The 19,057-nt window shown below is 40.5% G+C and overlaps 1 protein-coding gene and 2 long non-coding RNA genes across 3 annotated transcripts in view; 2 read left to right on the forward strand and 1 right to left on the reverse strand.

Annotated features, from left to right (window-relative positions):
- Palmd (palmdelphin) overlaps positions 1-3,379 on the reverse strand; it is a 50,691-nt gene extending 47,312 nt beyond the window's left edge. Inside the window, exon 1 of the mRNA NM_023245.3 lies at positions 2,925-3,379. Within this exon, the coding sequence (NP_075734.3) occupies positions 2,925-2,969 (45 nt within the window). The 5' untranslated portion in view covers positions 2,970-3,379. The remainder of the gene's footprint in view (positions 1-2,924) is intronic.
- Positions 1,449-2,443, forward strand: Gm52613. Its single transcript, XR_003954544.1, has 2 exons — positions 1,449-1,699; positions 2,153-2,443. It is a non-coding gene; the product is annotated as a predicted gene, 52613 (long non-coding RNA).
- Positions 2,694-18,833, forward strand: 4930455H04Rik (RIKEN cDNA 4930455H04 gene). Its single transcript, NR_040596.1, has 3 exons — positions 2,694-3,026; positions 4,630-4,703; positions 17,900-18,833. It is a non-coding gene; the product is annotated as an RIKEN cDNA 4930455H04 gene (long non-coding RNA).
- Positions 18,834-19,057: the final 224 nt, after the last annotated feature.

Raw genomic sequence — 19,057 nt, forward strand, 5'->3', positions numbered from 1 at the left:
ATAATATTTAGTCAATGCAAGGTTGCTCTGTTTTCGATTACAGCTGGGAATGGAACTCATTGACTAACGAGTACTTTGGTCATCAACTCAGGAAATGAGGAGTGGCTTTAGGGGTGGAGCAATGAAGGCAGAATGTGAAGGTAATTAATTAAAAGAGTCAATTTGGAGCATCCAGACTTTAATGTCCTCCTCAAAATAATCCTTTCTGAGTCCTTTCATAATTTGGCCCTCATTGTCTTTAAACCATTGAAAAAATTTGTGAATGATCTTAAAATAAAATTTACTGGTATGGGAAATGAATGGCGTCACCACAGGGTTACAGTAGTTTTATCGTAATGCTACTTGGTTCAGCCAAATTATATGAAGATGAATTTTTTTCAATTATTTGTAGTTAAAAGAACACCTTTTTAGTTACTTGAGACCCTGTGGAGTAAGAACAATATTTACAGCTTATTTCATTTTACTGCCAAAAGTTAGAGAATCATAATTTAATAATAATAAAAAAATCAAACAGCTCTTGCAGTGTTAATGTTTGTTGTTCTTGTCCTTTTACAGTGAAGTCTCTGTGTTGTTGAGTCTTGGTGTCTTAGGGAATTAACATCTTTGCCGTCATGGACATATATAAAAATTATTTCAGTGTAGGAGAGCAGTTAAAAGATTATCTCTGAGTTTTTGTAATTTTAATGCCTTTCAAAAAATGAGATAACTCTTGAAAGTTCCCTGGGTACGGTGTGTTTTCTTTTCCTAGGAAGAAAGAATAGCAGGGGTGGCTTCCTGGGCAAGGCCAGGGCGGAGTAAGCTGGCATTTCCCAGGGTGTGCAGGAGGAGAGTGGTTGTATTGTTTCCATGGACACGGAGGAACTACTCCATTTCCCCTCTAGGTGGTGACAAATGTGACTGAGCCCTGTGAGGTGCAGGCTTATGGAAATTCGTTCCTATAAACTTTTGCCAGTTTTTACCCTACAGGCTTTAAGCAAGAATTTTACTTTCAAGCTAAGTTTTGTGACTGTACCTCCAAGACTTAATTAACTCTAAAGGGATATGTTTGGGCTCGTGGGATAATTTTTAAAAGTTTATTAATTTTAACAGTGAAAGTATCTCTATATTCAGGAACCTGCCTACCTACTCAATTCCTTTTAAGGCATTTTGATCTTCTATATCTAATTGCACCTGAAGCCTCAGTGAAAATTCCTTGGCTTTCTGAATAACTCTCAGCCGCCATCTACTTGGACCATGCCCTAGTTCACTAAATGCTCTAAGCTGCAAACCACACTTAGCAAGACCTTAAAATAAGATGTTCCCCAGTTCAGTAGCAGAGACACAGAAGAAGGTGTCTGTGTGCATCACCGAGTCAACTGTTTCATTTGGTTATCCGGGAGGTAAAGCCGTGGGGAGAAATGGAACCTAGTTGTGAGCGACTCACACGGCCCAGTGAAGTAACCTTTAGCCAACAGCTGTAATGTGAAAGGGCCATGCCAAGAACAACAGAGCACAGTGGAGTTCCTGTCCCTTCTAGGAGGACAGCTGAAGCTGTGGCCGGATTTAACAACAAAACAAAACAAACAAAAATCCAGGCCAAGGTTTTTAAGATGAAAGGAAAAAATACAGTAATTAGAATTCAGAAATTAAAAAGTACTCTCTATAGAAAGGTGCCCAGGCTGCTTAGTGGACTCTTGGCTCCTTTTCACTGGTGAAGAAAGTAGGTTTTTATTTATCCTTTCTGGGTAGGAGGGAAAAAACCCCCGCTATATTCCCTTAGTGTGTGTGTGTGTGTGTGTGTGTGTGTGTGTGTGTGTGTATGCACAACAAAACCTAAATTAGGATTTGCTTAATTAATTGTGAGAATTTGAGGAGCAAAGAGTTGGATAACCTCCTATCTACCTTGATTTAGTGTCAGTTTTTCAGAAAGTAGTTACTTCTTTTTTGACGGTTAATTTCAGTGTCAGAAAATGTGACGCACAGGGGTGTGGATTTGCCAAGTTGCTTTTCCTTGCAAAAATGCTATCAAAAGTTACAGCTAATAACGATAGATGACCAGGTCAGGGACTTCCAGGTTATCGTCACATACAGCAGTTTGGAAGCAAATGAGAAAAAGAATGGTATCATTTAAGAAAAGTGACTCATTTCTTGCTTTGATTTTTTTTTTCCCCAGAACAAACATCAAGTGTACTACTTTTCTTCCCGGAATTAGGGAAATATTTTCCAAGTCCATCTTGTGCATGGCTCCTGTATTGAGACCTTATTCGGACTATGTCTGTCCTTCTGTACTGGAAAACTGATCTGCGAGAATTACTCTGATGCGTGCCTTCGCTACTTTTCTTCTGTTTTAATACTTCGCATATATATATATGCATACATACATACACCAAGCTTTGCTTTAATTCAGTTAGGTTTGTCTGGAATATACTTTGACACATGAATAAAAATGTTTCCGATTTTCTTCCTTTTGATCTACCTCTTTAAAAAAAAACTTTTGGGGGTTCTATTCATTGCTTTGAAAAGTTTTCCAGTTAGGCATCTATAAGAACATTTGTCCGATAGAAGGAATTTGAAGAAAAAACCCTAAACTTCAGATATCCACAGAAGGTGAGGAGAGTTTACAAACTATTTATAAAAACAAGCAAACAAGCAAACAACCCTTGATTATCGTTTAGAATGCAAACACCATCTGTAAATTCCAGAACCATTTCCCTGGATCTCAGGTTCTGAAGCCCCAGTGTCATGGAGGGTCACAAGGGTTAAGAGAAGCAGACCAGAGTCCACGAAGGCTTAGTTCTGTTTCTCTACTTGGAAGGCCTGGGAGACAAGGACAGCTAGCAACGTCGCCTGTGCCGGTGCCGGTGCCGGTGCCGGTGCCGGTGCCGGTGCCGGTGCCGTTTGTCTAAGCAACCACCTTACTGACTTAAAACTCTATGTAGACTTACAGTGATGGCCTGGAGTCTTCCCTTCACCAGCTCAGCTTCTTCCATTCTAGAAGTCAAGGACAGGCAGACGCTGAAGGAAGTCCAAAGCTACCATAAATCAAGGTGCGTCCTTGGAGAGGGGAGCTGGAGATGACAGAAGAGACACGGAGAGAAATCCGCTCTTTGCAGCAGGGAGAGAGGAAGAGAATTCCGAACTGTCAGGAGCGGAGCGGCTCAGAGCCCATGCACAGATGAGGCCAGACAGACACATGTAATGAGGGTGCACTGGGGAGGCAGACGCTGAGGCTGCTGGCACGAGTTGACTGACAAGTTTGAACGGCAGCCGCACAAGCCCTTTTCCTTCAGGGGCTGCCAGCTCTTTGTTGTGCTGTGCACGGTTAGCGAGACACATTTTCTTATTAACTGTTCCTTACCCAAGTCATTATTTTCCAGGAGTGGCGCAGGGAGCTGCCGTGCTGAGTGTCGGGGTCCGGGCAGCCCAGGTTTTCCTGTGAGCCTGTGTGTGTTTAAAGTTATCTCGCTTAGTTTATCTCGGGGGGGGGGGGGGGATGAGAGAGAGAGAGAGAGAGAGAGAGAGAGAGAGAGAGAGAGAGAGAGAGAGAGAGAGAAGTGCTAAGTCACTTGTTTGTTATCTCCCTCTGCTTGGCTTTAGGTAATGGTGATGGCTCCTTTAGTAACCGAAGAACCCTTAGAGTAGAATATTTGCATCAAGCTCAGCTCCCCTCTCAAAGTCCCACCGCAGGCAGCCTTCTGACAGAGACCTTAGACTCTTAGGTCTTGGAAAGCAAAACAAAACAAAACAAAACAAAAAAACCCAAAGGTGTTAACGTGATGATTGATGTTGGATATCTGGGGACTGCAGCACCTTTTTTGGACCCCATTCAAAAAAAACAAAAAACAAAAAACAAAAAACAAAACAAAACAAAACAAAAAAACAAACCCCGACAATCTTCAATTTCAGGAAGGTGCCCATTTTGACAGCCTGAAGTTATGCAAGAGCAAGGAGCGAGCCTGTGAAAGTGTGCCCTGGGTGGACAGTCCCTGCCCTTTAAGGAAGGCAGTGAACCCCGGGGAAACTCAGGTCAGAGCAGAGCCCAGGAAGCTTTGCAATGGACTTTGTTTTCTTTTTCCCACCTATTCTTTAAGTGCATGTTGATGTGGTGAGCCCCAATTACCATCCACCACATTATTATGTGTTTGGATCAGCCCTTTAATATCACCATTCAGGCAGGGAGGTTAAATAGACAAGGCTGACACTGAACACACTGGCGTACATTTCTTTGTGCTTTTGATATTTGTTATAGTAGTAGCTAATATTTGTCCATAGACAAATGCATCTCATCTTATTTATCTTAGGGGTGTTGAGAGATAGGTGCTATTATTCCTATTTTAAAATGAGGCAACAGGCTCAGGGAGATCATTTGCCACATGGCTAATAAGTAGCAAAGCCAGGATGGGGATGTCAGCTGTCTGACTTTGTAAAGCCATTCATCAAGCAATGCCCAAGGGCACTGGGCAAAGAGAGACACGGGCTGAAGGTTAAATCAATCTTCATGCGGGAGCTGGACCAAGCCTCCTCCTCTGCCAAACTCCCGGAGATGCTTATAGACGGATAGGAAAACTCTAGGTAGAACCTTGTGTTATTCTATTCTGCAGAAACGTATAGACCTTAGATTGCTTCATACTTTTATTTGGATCTCCCCAGCCACAGAGGCCACACCCTGAGCCAGTCACCGGAAGAACAAGATTATCGCTTTCAAGAATCTGAAATCACAAAGGGTTAGTATTTAGAATATAGAAAGAACATCAAAACTTAGGCACCAAAGAAATAAGGTTGTCCATTGATAAATGGACCAATGATCTAAACCAAAGAAACACAATTCAAAGGAAGAAATTGGCCAGCGGGTATCTGAAAAGGTGGTCAACATCTCTTGCCATCAGGGAAATTCAAATCACTGGAGTGAGCTGGTTACTATCAAGAAAATGGAGAAATGGCAACAAATCTAGGAAAGATGTGGGGAAGAGGAAACACCTGATACTGGTGGTGGGATTGTGAACTGGTGTGGCCATAGGAGAAATCAAATGGGGAGGTTTGTTACAAAAAAATAGAATTACCATATGATCCAGCCGTTCTGCTCCTGGAGATACACCTGAAGGATGCCAGATCCCACTCTTAGGACACTTGTCTATCCATGCTTAATGCAGTTCTTTTCATAGTAGCGAGAACATGGAATCAGTTTCCATGTCTGTCAACAGATCAATGGATAAACAAAATGTGGCATTTTATTCAGTTGTGGATAACTGAATAACAAAGTTAGGAAATCTGCAGGAAAATAAGTGGAACTAGAAAACATTGTTTCATGCAAAGTAACCCAGGCTCAGAAAGACAAATACTGTATATTCTCTCTCATATGGGAACTGTGGCCTCTAACTGTTAAATATGTGTAAATACAGATGGGCGTCAGCAAGGATAAGCATGAGGAAAATAGGAAGGGCTCTGTCTCAGTTACTGCTCTGCTGCTGAGAAGAGACACCAAGGCCAAAGCAACTTATACAAGATTTATTGGGGGCTTGCTCATAGTTTCAGAGGGTGAATTCATGACTATCATGGCAGGGAGCACGACTGCAGGCAGCCATGGCACTAGAGGAGTAGCTGAGAGCCTACATCTTATTCACAGGCTCTAGGTAATTAGAATAAGACGGAGGCTGAGGTGGGCTTTTGAAACCATAAAGTCCTCCCGCTTCACCCCTCCCAAGTGATACACCTCCTTCAACAAGGCCACACCTCCTAAACCTTCTAAAAACAGACCACCAATTTCAGACCAAGCATTCAAATATATGAGCCTATGGAGGCCATTCTTACTCAAACCACAGCTCCTATATGGCGCAGGGAAGAAGGTGAGTGGAACGGGAGAGTGCCAGAGAAGAAAGGGCACTGCAAAGACGGGGTGTCAGAGAGATGGGGAGAGGGAATGGGGAGGTGGGGAACAATCAAAAGGAATTACATTTGAAGACCTTGTATGGAAATATATTACTTGGTAAGCTAATATTAAAAAATTAAAATAAAAAAAGAGTCTGGGAGCTGGAGAGATGGCTCAGCAGTTAAGAGCACTGACTGTTCTTCCAGAGGTCCTGAGTTCAATTTCCAATAACCACATGGTGACTCATGACCATCTGTAATGGGATCGACCCCCCCTCTTCTGGTGTGTCTGAAGATAGCAACAGTGTACTCACATATATAAAAATAAATAAATATTTAACAACAACAAAGAACAAGTATTGCTCTTCCAGAAGACCTGAGTTTGATTCCCAGCACCCATGACAGGGGCACACATTACCTGTCACTGAAAACCCAGGAGAGCGGACATCACAGGCCTCTCTGCAGGTATCTGCACTCATGTGCACACTCACATACCCCACCATACATGTGATTAAAAACATATTTGACAAAGAGTCAGAAATCATACTTGAGAAAAGTTATGTTTTGTTTTTCCATTCTCAAGAGACATTTAGGAGTAGAGAATAAGAGATCGAATTAATTAGGAAGGGATCAAATTTGATTATTGCTGGACAGATGTTTAAACAAACAATAACAAACAAAACAACAACAACAAACCATCAAATCTTCAAAGCTTTTGATTTTGTTTATCTGCAGACCCTGACTGATGTTAAGGACAAGAAAGCAGACAAGTATCTCAGTCAGAATTCGGCATTTACTTGCCAAAATTAATGGGCAGTCATCCAATTAATAATCTGGATCTCTTCCTACAATCAATTTATCTCCCAGATCTCATTCCTGCAAAGGTTTTTCTATGGGGGCTGGGGGCTGGAGGGAGGGAAACAAGAGGAATTCAGGAGGAAGCTGAGAGATATTGTGTTTATTCATTCACATAATTGACATTGTTAAAACTGATAATATTTTTGAAGTTCACTCAGTCTTTCATCCTGACTTTGTTTATCGAGTGGTCATCTTGTACTACTGTGCTAGCTAGGTGTTTGAGATTCTTAAGCAAACCAAATTCTTCCTCTCTAGAAATTTATATTCTAGTAAGCAATAAAAACACCAAATATAATATGCAATATATAAGGGGATTGTATTATTCTGGATTCTCTGAGACTCAAATGCCAAGAAAGGGTACATGGACAAGACTTTATTATGAGAAATGAGTATATGAGAGGAGGCTGGGAACCAAGCAGAAAAGGCTGGAGCTGGAACAGTTTGGGAATCTGAGTGGAAGGGAGAGGGAAAGTTGTATGGGAGCAGCTGACTCTGCAGGGCGGGCTAAGGAACATTGGCCATGGCACTTGAGAGTGCTAGAGCCAAAGTTAACTATCAGGGTGGTCCTGGGTCTTTCAGGAATGAGCTCGTGTTAGTGTTTCTGCCATCGTCAATGCCTGTCTGGGAGTAGCCTTGGGAAACACGGCTTAGATGCAAACCCAGAGAGCAGTAAATGAGACTCTTGCTCAGTCATGTTTCTGTACTCAATGTCCACGAAATAGTGATACTGCTGTAGAGAAAAGAGGGTGGAAGAGAATGAAGACTTCAGTTTAGAACTGAGTGGTTATGATAGCTTAGATAAGAGGGGAGCATTTGAATAAGACCTTAAAGGGAAGTGGGAGTGAGTCATGAAGGCACCAAGTACAAGAATATATCAAGTAAAGTCCATGCAAAGACCCTATAGCTAGCATGAAATAGCATCAGTCATTAGAGGTGGGCACCAGGTGAAGGGTAATGACAGGAGATGTAGTTGGGAACATGATATTTCTCAAACTACATAGTACCCTGTAAACCATGGTGGGGACTACAGCTTTCACTCAGTGTGGAATAAGCAGTCACCAATAATTTTCAGCACAGGGGCCATTCAAAGATGGAAGATGACAGGTAGGATGAGATTGTGTGAGAGATGATGGTGGCTTGGTCTAAGGTGATAGCAGTAAGGGTGTTTGGAATTGTTACAATCATGTGCATGTTTTAATCTTTTTGGAAGAATAAAAAAGAACCTCGGGATGTAGGATATGCGGGAAAGAGAAGGTTCTGGATTACTTTGAGTTTCTTGATCTGAGGTGATATAATATCAGCCAGAAATTGAGGAAAAGAAATTTGTGAAAAAATTTTGGGGGTCGAAGATGGGGGTATGAAGAGGATGGATGTGGATAAAAGAGCTTATATTCTCACCAAGTCAATTAGTTATCCATAATTCAATAAGCAGTTGACTGTGGACTTTGAGATTAAGGAAAGATGTCTCTGTAAGATTTATAAAATGTACAGTACCTCTATAAGTGTAAGTTGGATCACAAGATATCTAGAGTTATATTTTATAAAGCAGCATAGCCTAGTGAGATAGCATCCATTAAATGTTAAGTATGTAGTTATGATCAGAGACCTTTGCAGAATAGCAGGAGGGCTCTATTTGCCCTCAATAATTTTTTATTAGGTATTTTCCTCGTTTACATTTTCAATGCTATCCCAAAGGTCCCCCATACCCACCCCCCCCCAATCCCCTACCCACCCACTGCCCCTTTTTGGCCCTGGCGTTCCCCTGTACTGGGGCATATAAAGTTTGCAAGTCCAATGGGCCTCTCTTTGCAGTGATGACTGACTAGGCCATCTTTTGATACATATGCAGCTAAAGACAAGAGCTCCCGGGTACTGGTTAGTTCATATTGTTGTTCCACCTAAAGGGTTGCAGTTCCCTTTAGCTCCTTGGGTAATTTCTCTAGCTCCTCCATTAGGGGCCGTGTGACCCATCCAATAGCTGACTGTGATCATCCACTTCTGTGTTTGCTAGGCCCGGCATAGTCTCACAAGAGAGAGCTATATCTGGATCCTTTCAGCAAAATCTTGCTAGTGTATGCAATGGTGTCAGCGTTTGGAAGCTGATTATGGGATGGATCCCTGCATATGGCAATCACTAGATGGTCCATCCTTTTGTCACAGCTCCAAATTTTGTCTCTGTAACTCCTTCTATGGGTGTTTTGTTCCCATTTCTAAGAAAGGGTAAAGTGTCCACACTTTGGTCTTCATTCTTCTTGAATTTCATGCGTTTGGCAAGTTGTATCTTATATCTGCCCTCAATAATTTTATTAAGATAGCTTAACCAGATCTTCTGTTGTTTGTTAATCAATATCAATGAGGATGATGAGTGAAAAATTGTACTTTATTAGCAATTTTACTTACCTTTCTCATTACCATTGGAAATACATGGCTGAGGCATCTTAAAGAAAGACAGTTTTATTTTGGCTCACAGTTGAAGGGATCATCATGGTAGGGAAGGCACGGAGGGTGAGGTGTCTTATCTGAGGTGACATCTGGAGTGGCAGTAACTTGTCATCAGGCTTGCTGCATCTTGAAGGATCATGAAAGAGTTTGGGCCAGAGGCAGGGATAAGATACAAGCCAGTCCCCACAGACCCACCTCTGCTAGCCCTATCACTTGTTTCAAAGGATCTACAACCTCCCCAAACAACACCATCCACCAGGGATCACAGACTCCAACACAAGAGCCCATGGGGGGGGGAACATTGCACATTGAACCTCTTTAATTAGGAGTTAGAGGGGTACAAATGATGTAAAACAGTTCCTCTGGTGGCAAAAGAGCCAGCCTCTGTCTGGCTGTAGAGTTAAGATATATGTTTGAGGAATTTAGTGGACAAACAAAACAAAACACACCAATAAGCCAGCCACCATGTATCATGCTGTGATGAAGTACTAACTATGACATTGTTTGAGACCGTATTACCTTGCCTTGGCACTAGCCTGTGCTTTGGGAATCTCCATTGGGCCCCTGTCCCAGAGCATGTGAGTTCTGCCATGGGCGGTACAAACATAAGTGTGAAGTGAATGGAAGAAAGCAGAGATTAAGTGAGGTGCAAGGAAGTGACCTCAAGCCAGACTTAAAAGTGGAAAAGACACTCCTATAGTGAGAGGATCAAAAGGAGATGATTTTTCTTTGAGCAGAAAGAAGTATTAGACAGACTGACAGAAATAGATATGTGTACAGAGAGCTCAGTGTTCACAGACATGAATGAAGGAAGTAGGAAAGGAAAGATCATATTCATATTTCAGGAGAATAAAGTCAGCTTTTCTCAGGGTACATAGGAGGAAGGAAACATGAGTTATAAGAAGGTAGGAAAACCAGATTTCCTGAGGACCTGCCTCTGGTATGGGCATCAGTCTCTCTGGCTCATTTCCTCTGTCTCTCTAAGTTTTTCCTTCTAGCCCATGTGCCTTCCTTTGTGTCACTTCTGACCATTCTCTACCAGGGACACCACAACTGTCACACTTGTCTAGGATGCAGAACGGGCAACCCCAAGCAAAGAATGGAACACCTCCCAACAAAGACACCAAAACAGACACCAAACAAACAAAACATGTCAACTGTCATAACTCCAGATGTGTAGGCCCTATCACAAAACCAGACTGGAATAGCTAATACCATATGCTTCCCTCAGAGTCCAGTAACCCTATTGCAATAGGCCCTGAGAAAAGCAACTTGGCTGAAATATAAGAAAATGCTTTCAAAATATCAATTGTGAATATGTTCAGGGGCCTTAAAAAGGAGACCACTAAATGCCTCAATGAAGATCATGAAAACACAAATTGTTAAATGAAATAATGAAAACATTTCAAGACATCAAAGTAGAATTAAACAAAGAAATAGACTCATGAAGGAAAAGTCAAACTGAAATAAAATTGGAAAATGAAAAATTTAGGGTGTCAAACAAAAACTTCAGATGTAACCTCACCAGCAAACTATAAGAAGGGAAGAGAGAATTTCAGATCTTGAAATCAAATTGGAAGAAATGGATAGCTCAAAGTGCACTTCTAAAGAACATCACACCCAACACTAAAGAATATATACTTTCTTCTGAGAAGCTCATGGGAATATATCCAAAATTGACCTCATATTTGGAAACACAGCAAATCTTAATAAGTACAAGAAAGTTGAATAACACCCTTCACTCTGTCTGAACACTATGAATTAAAGCTAGATATCAACAACCAAAGAAGCAAAATAGAAACAAACAAGAAAATCTTCAAACTCACAGAAACTGAACAATTCACTAATGAGTGAAAAATGAGTCAATCTAGAAATCAAAAAGAACATTAAAACATTTTAGAATATAATATAATAAAATATTATTTATCTATGAAGAAAATATGAAATTATGAAATTTGAAGGTAAATGAACAAAGTTAGGAAAAAAATTATCCTGAGTGAGATAACACAGATCCCCAAAGACTAAGATTGAATATTTTTTATTATATGTGGATATTAGCTTTTAAGTTTTCAATATGTGTGCTATAATCTGAATAACCACAGAGGTTAGGTACTTAGTAAGGGATTAAAGAGGATCCCCAAGGAAGATGAAACAGAATATAGTGATACGGAGAGATAAATGGGAAACTAGGATATGAGGCTTAAATAGGGAAGGGGATAGAGCAAGGAAGGGAATGTTGGGAGGAACACTTAACACTAAAGGCGATTTGAAAAAGCATATGGAAGCCTTCTACTGTATAAGTTTCCTAAAGTAGCTATGTATTTGAAAATAATTGAAATGGAGTCACTAAGTAGTAACAGAGATAATGGCCCAACTGGACATTTTATACCACCAACTTAAACCACAGCCTGATGGCAAAGTCTAATTGCTGAAGAGAACATTTACATATGTCATAGAACACAGAGTCATGAGGTGCTAACTAGAACCTTCCTACCTACTAACTCACAGTCATGGTACTGAAAGGTACTCTGCATTCATGGTACTGAAAGGTGCTCTGCATTCATGGTACTGAAAGGTACTCTGCATTCATGGTACTGAAAGGTGCTCTGCATTCATGGTACTGAAAGGTACTCTGCATTCATGGTACTGAAAGGTGCTCTGCATTCATGGTACTGAAAGGTACTCTGCATTCATGGTACTGAAAGGTATGCTGCATGCTACAAGAGGAGGAAGGCAATCATCTGTAGCATCCGGCTAGAACCCCTGTTACCTACAACAGCGACCTGTCTGCAGGAAACACTGATGCAATAGAGGCACAAATGTCATGGGAGTAACCAACCACTTTATGATCTGATTTCCATACGATGGAACACATACCTACTTATCACTGCTTACATGGCCAAGAACATGAGACTAAATTGGTTATGGGTCTATATAAAAGTAACTGTAAAAGCCAGCTGTAATTGTCATCTCAGAGGCTTCCTGCTGAATAAGCTCATCCTTTCTAGTGCTTTCTAAACTCTGGGTGACTGATTCAACTCAGCTGTTCTGGCTCAAAGTCCTCTCCAAGCTGACTGATGCAATCTGGCTTCTTTTGACTTTTCACTGAATTGCTCTGCTTGGCCTCAAACTAATTCTGGAAATCTGTTCTAATTTTCTGCCTCTTCTTAGTCTCTGGCTTCAACTGGCTCTGTATGAGCTTACAAACAAACTCAACTCCACAGCACTGAACTCACTCAGCTGAACTGCACCTAACTGACTGAACTCTCATTCTCTTGCTGCTGCTGCTGCTCTTTTACGTTGCCTCCCTTTCCTGTGATGTTCTTACGAGAGTTAGGAGTATCCTATATCTGATTCATTTTGTCAAATCTTTTATTTGATTTATCACTTTGTCTGCCCCTCAATTAGACATCACTTTCAAACATGGCTGCTTCCTTTCACAAACTAACTTTACCTACGTTATTTGGGGTGAAAAGTTTGTACTAAGGATGCGCCTGTATTCCATCCAGATTACACAGGCCTAGAAGGTCTTTAGACATAATCAAAACAGCCATGTTGCTGGATTAAAATTCCTCGGCAGGTCTAGAGCAGTAGTTCTCAACCTTCCTAAGGCTGCAGCCCTTTAGTTCCTCAGGTTATGGCAACTCGCTAACATAAAATTACTTCATTGCTACTTCATAACTGTAGTTTTGCTACTGTTATGAATCACAATATAAATATTTGATATGTAGGATATCTGATATGTGACCCTGAAAGTAGTTGCAACTCACAGGTTGAGAACCACTGGTGTAAGAGGAAGACCTAATACTGTTAATTTGCTAAAGGAACATAGCAATAAAAAGATTCCCAATGACAAACTGCTATACTCATAGAGGAAGTGCCTTGTTCAATCCATATCAGAGAAGCTTGCAGTAGATGGGGATTAACACAGAGATCCATGACTGGACCATGTGCAGAGAGTGAGAGACTTTGGAGCACTCAGTTCAAAATAGGATGTTTTCATCAACTCCTTACCTTGAGACTCAGAGATCTAAGTGAGAGAGAAAAGACTGTAACAGCCAGAAGTGATGGGTGACTCCAAGGGAATAGTGTTTTCCAGATACAAGAGGACTGCTGTACATATGAACTCAGAACCAGATGGGGTCCCAGCACTGAAAGAGGAATTGAAAAAGGAGTTCCACTCTTAATTAAGAAGCTATCTTCAATTGATACCTGCTGGAAAATGGAAAATCAGCTTTCTCCCATGAGTCTTTCTGGGTTTATCAACTACAGTCTCCATGCCCAGGACAACACAAAACAAACTTAGTTGTATTTGTTTTTGTTCGTTTTTAAGAGAGGGGGGAGAGAGGGAGGGAGGGAGAGAGGGAGGGAGGGAGGGAGGGAGAGAGAGAGAGAGAGAGAGAGAGAGAGAGAGAGAGCATAAAGTTGGATTTGGAAGGAACTGGAGAAGGGAAAACATGATCAAAATATACTATGTGAAATACTTTTCAGTAACAGCACCGATAAAAGAAGGTAGAAAATGGACTTTAGGCGTGAATGCCTATGGTAAAATACTAAAATATTGCTGATGATCTTGTTATGGCTCCCAGAATTGTTTCTGATCTTTAGAAGGTCTGAACCTAGAAGCCAGAAAGGCATTGGTATGGTTTAAACATCACTTTCAAAGTGCAGGAGACAATTTCATTCATATTGTATACTTTTGAGACGTGGTTAGATTTAAGAGCACCTTTATGAACATATTAGACTAGCTAAGAAGGCATTGGTTATCCGTCTCTCTCCTTACCTTCTTCTTTTCCATCATACGATAATTTCCACCACTTTATGATGTAGCCAAATATCCCTCCAGATGTAACCCCTTGACTTTGAAAGACTCAGTCTCCATAAACTTCTGTTGTTTATGACTTACACAATCTGTGGTAGTTGTTATAGAAGCACAAAATGGACAAACAAGAATGAATAGAAAAAATAAAGCAAATGGGATCTGAGTGCATAGGATATACACAAAAAATTAATATGTAATATACATTAATATATATTAATTATATATACCTAAGCACTCATATATATGTATATATATATGCATACACACACACACACACACACACACACACAAACACTAGGTAATTACACACATCCTGGAGTGGTTATTTCATCTTTTCGAGAGTCCTTTGAAACTAAGTCTTGTCTTGTCTTAACTTTTTCCATCTTCCAGAGGCCTGAATTGGTGGAAGCCTAAGGATAAAAGTTAATTTTTTCCCCTTCAGACAAGGGCTCCGTGTCTCAAAGCTGTTGAAGGCCCAGGCTCACCTTGAGGTTCTGGTGATCTTCCTGTGTCAGCCTTGAATGCTGGTACCACCATTCTTACTTAGCTTCCTTTGTACATTTTTTTTTGTTAATTTGAACTTTTTCCTTTTATAAATTTTGTTCTGGATAAAGTACCTTTAGACCAGGCTCGCTTTGAACTTGTTATGGATCTCAGGCTGGTGTCCAACCCCGGAGCCTCTGTCTCATCTGCCTAGTTCTGACATCACAGGCTCGTGCTGCCACAATTGTGACTCAGGAGCTTTCTTTGTTCATTTCACTACTGCTCATTCAGACAATACTTGACACCAGTTTCCATGTTAACCCATCCTGACTCTTACTATCCTAAGCCTCAGACTCTGCCCTTCTCTAGTGGACCCCTAAATGGGACAGAATTGCTGTGGTCTGTGTTTAGGGGATGGACACAAGCTGCAAGAGAGCTCTGACTCTGGTATACTTCTACTCCAGGGCACGCAGTACCATTTATCTCTTTATTAGGGAATATGACCTTTAAGGTTGAGAGGGTAAAGAAACTTTGGTATGGTCCACAGTATAGACTCTCTCCTTAAGTGTCCACAGCATTGTGCAGCGTCCATCCTTCCTCTCTTCCTTTTTTCGCTTGGCCACCCAACGCTGTGCTCTTTACTTTGCTCCCACTTCACTGGTGTCCCTTTGGCCTCCTTTGCTGATTCCTGCATATGTATTTGTGTGTGGGAGTGTGCACGCTTGTGTGTGTGTGTGTGTATTCTCTATCTTACAGAGCTGTCAGTCAGATGCCAAGATGCATTAAGTTTACTTAGACCCCCAGCTTAGACTTCCACCCTAGGCTTCTGACTATTATGTCTCTCTGGAGTTCACACTCTCACATGGCTCTGTGATTTATTCCTTTACTTTTAACCACACATCTTCCTTGATGATCTCTTCCCAAAGAGCCCTATCTTGATCACCCGAGATCTTCCTGCCACTATCAGCCTCCACACCTCATTTCATTTTCTGTTTTTTATTACAGACTTTATTTACTGCATCTTCTACATCATAAAGTATACTTTTGTTGTTATCTAGCTTCTTTAGCTAGAATATAACTTCTGCATAATAAAGACTTTTTGTTTGTGTTCTAAATGCTTAGGTAGGATTTGATAGTTAATGGATTATCATTCACTGTCAAATGATGGCTCACCTGACTCATTGGGCCTTTCAATATGTTTCAAATGCTTTACAGGCCGACCAAGTATCCTGGGAGTTTGTAAGTCCTGTTTTTACCAGACACATTCTAGTTGTGCGTGTGTAGGGTTTGGTATGATATTTGTTTCTGTATATATTGCACAAAAATCAAATCAGCGTCATCAGCCCGGTTATCACCTCAACCATTTACTATTTCTTTGAGTCAAAAAGATGAGAAATACTTTCTTCTTGTTATGTTGCAACATATATCATTATTAATTTTATCCATCTTCTGTGTAATAGAATTTCTATGGCCTGGGAAATTAACACTCAAAAAGATTAAAGTACAGAGAGGTCATAGATATGGCGAACTGTGGAATGTGTATTTAAAGCTGTGAACATCTGGTTCCAAAGCTCCATCTCAGTGTCAGATTCCATCCTGCCTTTATTATTTACAAAGTCACAATGCAATGCCAGGCCATGCCATGAGGTTAAACAACACATATCATGTACCTAGAATAATAGTTATGCATGACATGCAAATTTCATCATTTTGATGATTTGTGAATCAACCTTTTTAAGGTTGGACAAAGCCCATGATCATCTTTCTTAGACATTTATTGGAAAGTAGATTGTAACTATTCAGTAGAGGAGATATTCTGAAGGTACAATAATATACTAAAAATGACTGCAATATTAGAATACTGTGTGTGGCTAAGCAGCCTGCATTCTCTTTGAACATTATTAATAACTTCAGACTCGGTTTCCTAGAGGTCAAACAACTGGTGGAAAAGGATATTTAATGAAACCAATTGTTTGACTGTGTCGAGATAAAAGGTGCAGCTGTTTTCCCCTTACTATGAATAGCCACAGATTAAAAAAAAAACATTAACAAACAAAACTTATACAGCAACTTCCCCCATAAGCCTCCAACCCAAGGGAAGATGGTTCCTTATTTATTTCTCTTCCCCTGTCCACGTAAATGAGATGTTAATATTCAGTCTATTTAACAGCACCCATGAATTTACCACTCACACACCAGATCAATGTACAGTGTACAGCGAAGAGGAAGATGAAAAGGACCACCCTGGTCCAAGTCTAACTGTATTTGTTTTGACTGTATTTGTATTCAGTGAGGACCGTTTGCCTTATTCACTTTCCTTCCTATGTTAGCAGGGAAGGAAGCTGCCCGACCCTCGGTATTGTTTTTGGGCTTGGGTGTTTTCCAAAATGCTGGTGCGCTGCGATACCTTCACTCAAGACTTTCATTTTTAGCCAGCCAATCCACTGTGACATTTAAAATGTTTGAACTAAAATAAAAGTTTCTGAAATAAAATGTAGTTTGAATTGTGTCTGTCATATGTGATAGTGCATATTAAGCTGTCCCTGGTAAGGACATCTCTGTTCCTCCTACCTTTTGTCATTGAGTGAGATCCGTTCAGAACACCAGTGGTCGGCTAACTTTCATCCTGTGCAATACGTTATATTTCAGTGTGTCTCTCCATGAAAAACTTGTTGGGTTTCTGTTTTGTTTCTGGCTTAGTAACTACAAAGGCTGTCAAATTACTGAAAATGTTAGAGTTAATAACTGAATTAATCTAAAATTTAAAACTTAACTACCTACATTGTCTATTTAGCTAGGTTTTTTTTTTTTAAATTAAAAAAAATTAGCCTTGAGCTGGAGAGATGGCTCAATGGATAAGAGTGCTGGCTGCTCTTCCAGAGAACCCAGGTTAGTTCCTACCACCCACATGGCAGCTCACACTTGTCTGTAAGTAGTTCCAGGAGATCTGACACACTTCACATGGACATACATGCAAACAAAACACCAGTGCACATGTAAATAAATAATAAATAAATTAATTAAATTATTGGTCTTTTACTTCATAAAAAAATTGAAGAATTCTTTATGTGTATGAATGTTTGTCTGCATGTATGTATGTGTACCACACATGTGCCTGGTGCAGGCAGAGTCTGGGAGAGAACTTTGGAGTTACAGCTGGTTGTGAGTCACTCTATGGGTTTTTAGAACTGAACCTGTGTCCTCTGCAAGAGCTACCAGTGATCTTAATGGCCAGACAATCTCTCCAGTCGTTTTGGTTTCTTGAAAAGTTATTTCATCCTTTCTATCTCCAGAAGTCACGGTTTTAGTTCCAAGTGTAACTGATTATAGTATTTAATGTTTGAATAGTTGGAAGTTGTGGCCCTAGATTTGCAAAAAATAATTATTAAGTGGAACCCTTTCTATCTGCTTAAAAAAAATCTTACATTCTTCTTTCCTTTTTTCCTACAGCTTGAATTACATTTGTTGATGGTATGGGCGAAAACAACTTCCTTGCATTTATATAGAGCCAATAATTGTCAACAGAGCAACTGGGGTAGATGACTGAGGAGTTGTTTCCCCCGCGATCACGTTGTTGACTGTATGACTCTTCACCTCTCAGATTTGGATTTTGGGATTCTTTAAATAACTGTATTCCCTAAGAACATTTTTCCACTCCACATGTGAGCAATTTGGAAACTGGATACAACAATGTGAGGGGCTGGCACTGCTGAGCAGAGGCTAGTAACTCTGAATTCCAACCACGTCTTCCTTCCATCCGCACATCACACACTTCATAAACCATCTCCTGACTGTGTGGCAACATGTCGTGTGCTACAGGCAAAGATAGATAAGACAGTGAGCTCATTTTATTGAAGAAGACAGAGGCAAGTGGAAGACAGCAAACACTGAAGAAAGTAGAAATATCATTCAAATCAGAGGCAGGGTAGAGGAAGGTCCAGGCTCAGCCTAGCACAGGAGACAGCTGGACTGTTTGAAAGTTTTAGGTTTGTACAAATCACAGTTAAAGATGAGAATGGGTCAGGTGTATCAGTGAGGGAAGCAAAGCCATAGCCCTTACTTCCCGAGATCTTCAGAGACAAGCTAATCTTTCCAGGTTCCAAAGAAGACCATGGATGATCAAATTGTTACATAAAGGGTTATAAATGCTGGTTTATTATATAAGGCATGTGGCTTTCAAAAATATGTCTTCCTGTTTAGCATATTTACATATGTACTGTGTACACCCATGCATACATACACAGTCATGATAAGAACGTTTATCTCTAGGTATTTTTTAATGACACCCAAGTCACATATCAAAATGTTGTCCCTCTTTATGACAAAATTACCTATGGCTATGTAGTGAGACCCTGTCTAAAAGAAATAAAAAAATTGAGAGTTTACAAAAACATGGTCATGGAGAGTAACACATACTTCACAGTGGCCACTTTGTAATTATGATTGCTAATATTTAATTATTATAGTGCACAAGCCAAATTCTTTAAAATGTACATCAAGTTTTGGAAGCACATGTCCTGGCTAACTTTAGCAGTCAACTTGACATAGCCCCTGAAGTCTCTGACAGGAGATCCTCAACTGAGGAACTACTTAGATCAGATCAGCCCG

Source organism: Mus musculus, chromosome 3 (assembly GCF_000001635.26).
Source record: "Mus musculus strain C57BL/6J chromosome 3, GRCm38.p6 C57BL/6J".
In the NCBI taxonomy this organism is placed as follows: Eukaryota; Metazoa; Chordata; class Mammalia; order Rodentia; family Muridae; genus Mus; species Mus musculus.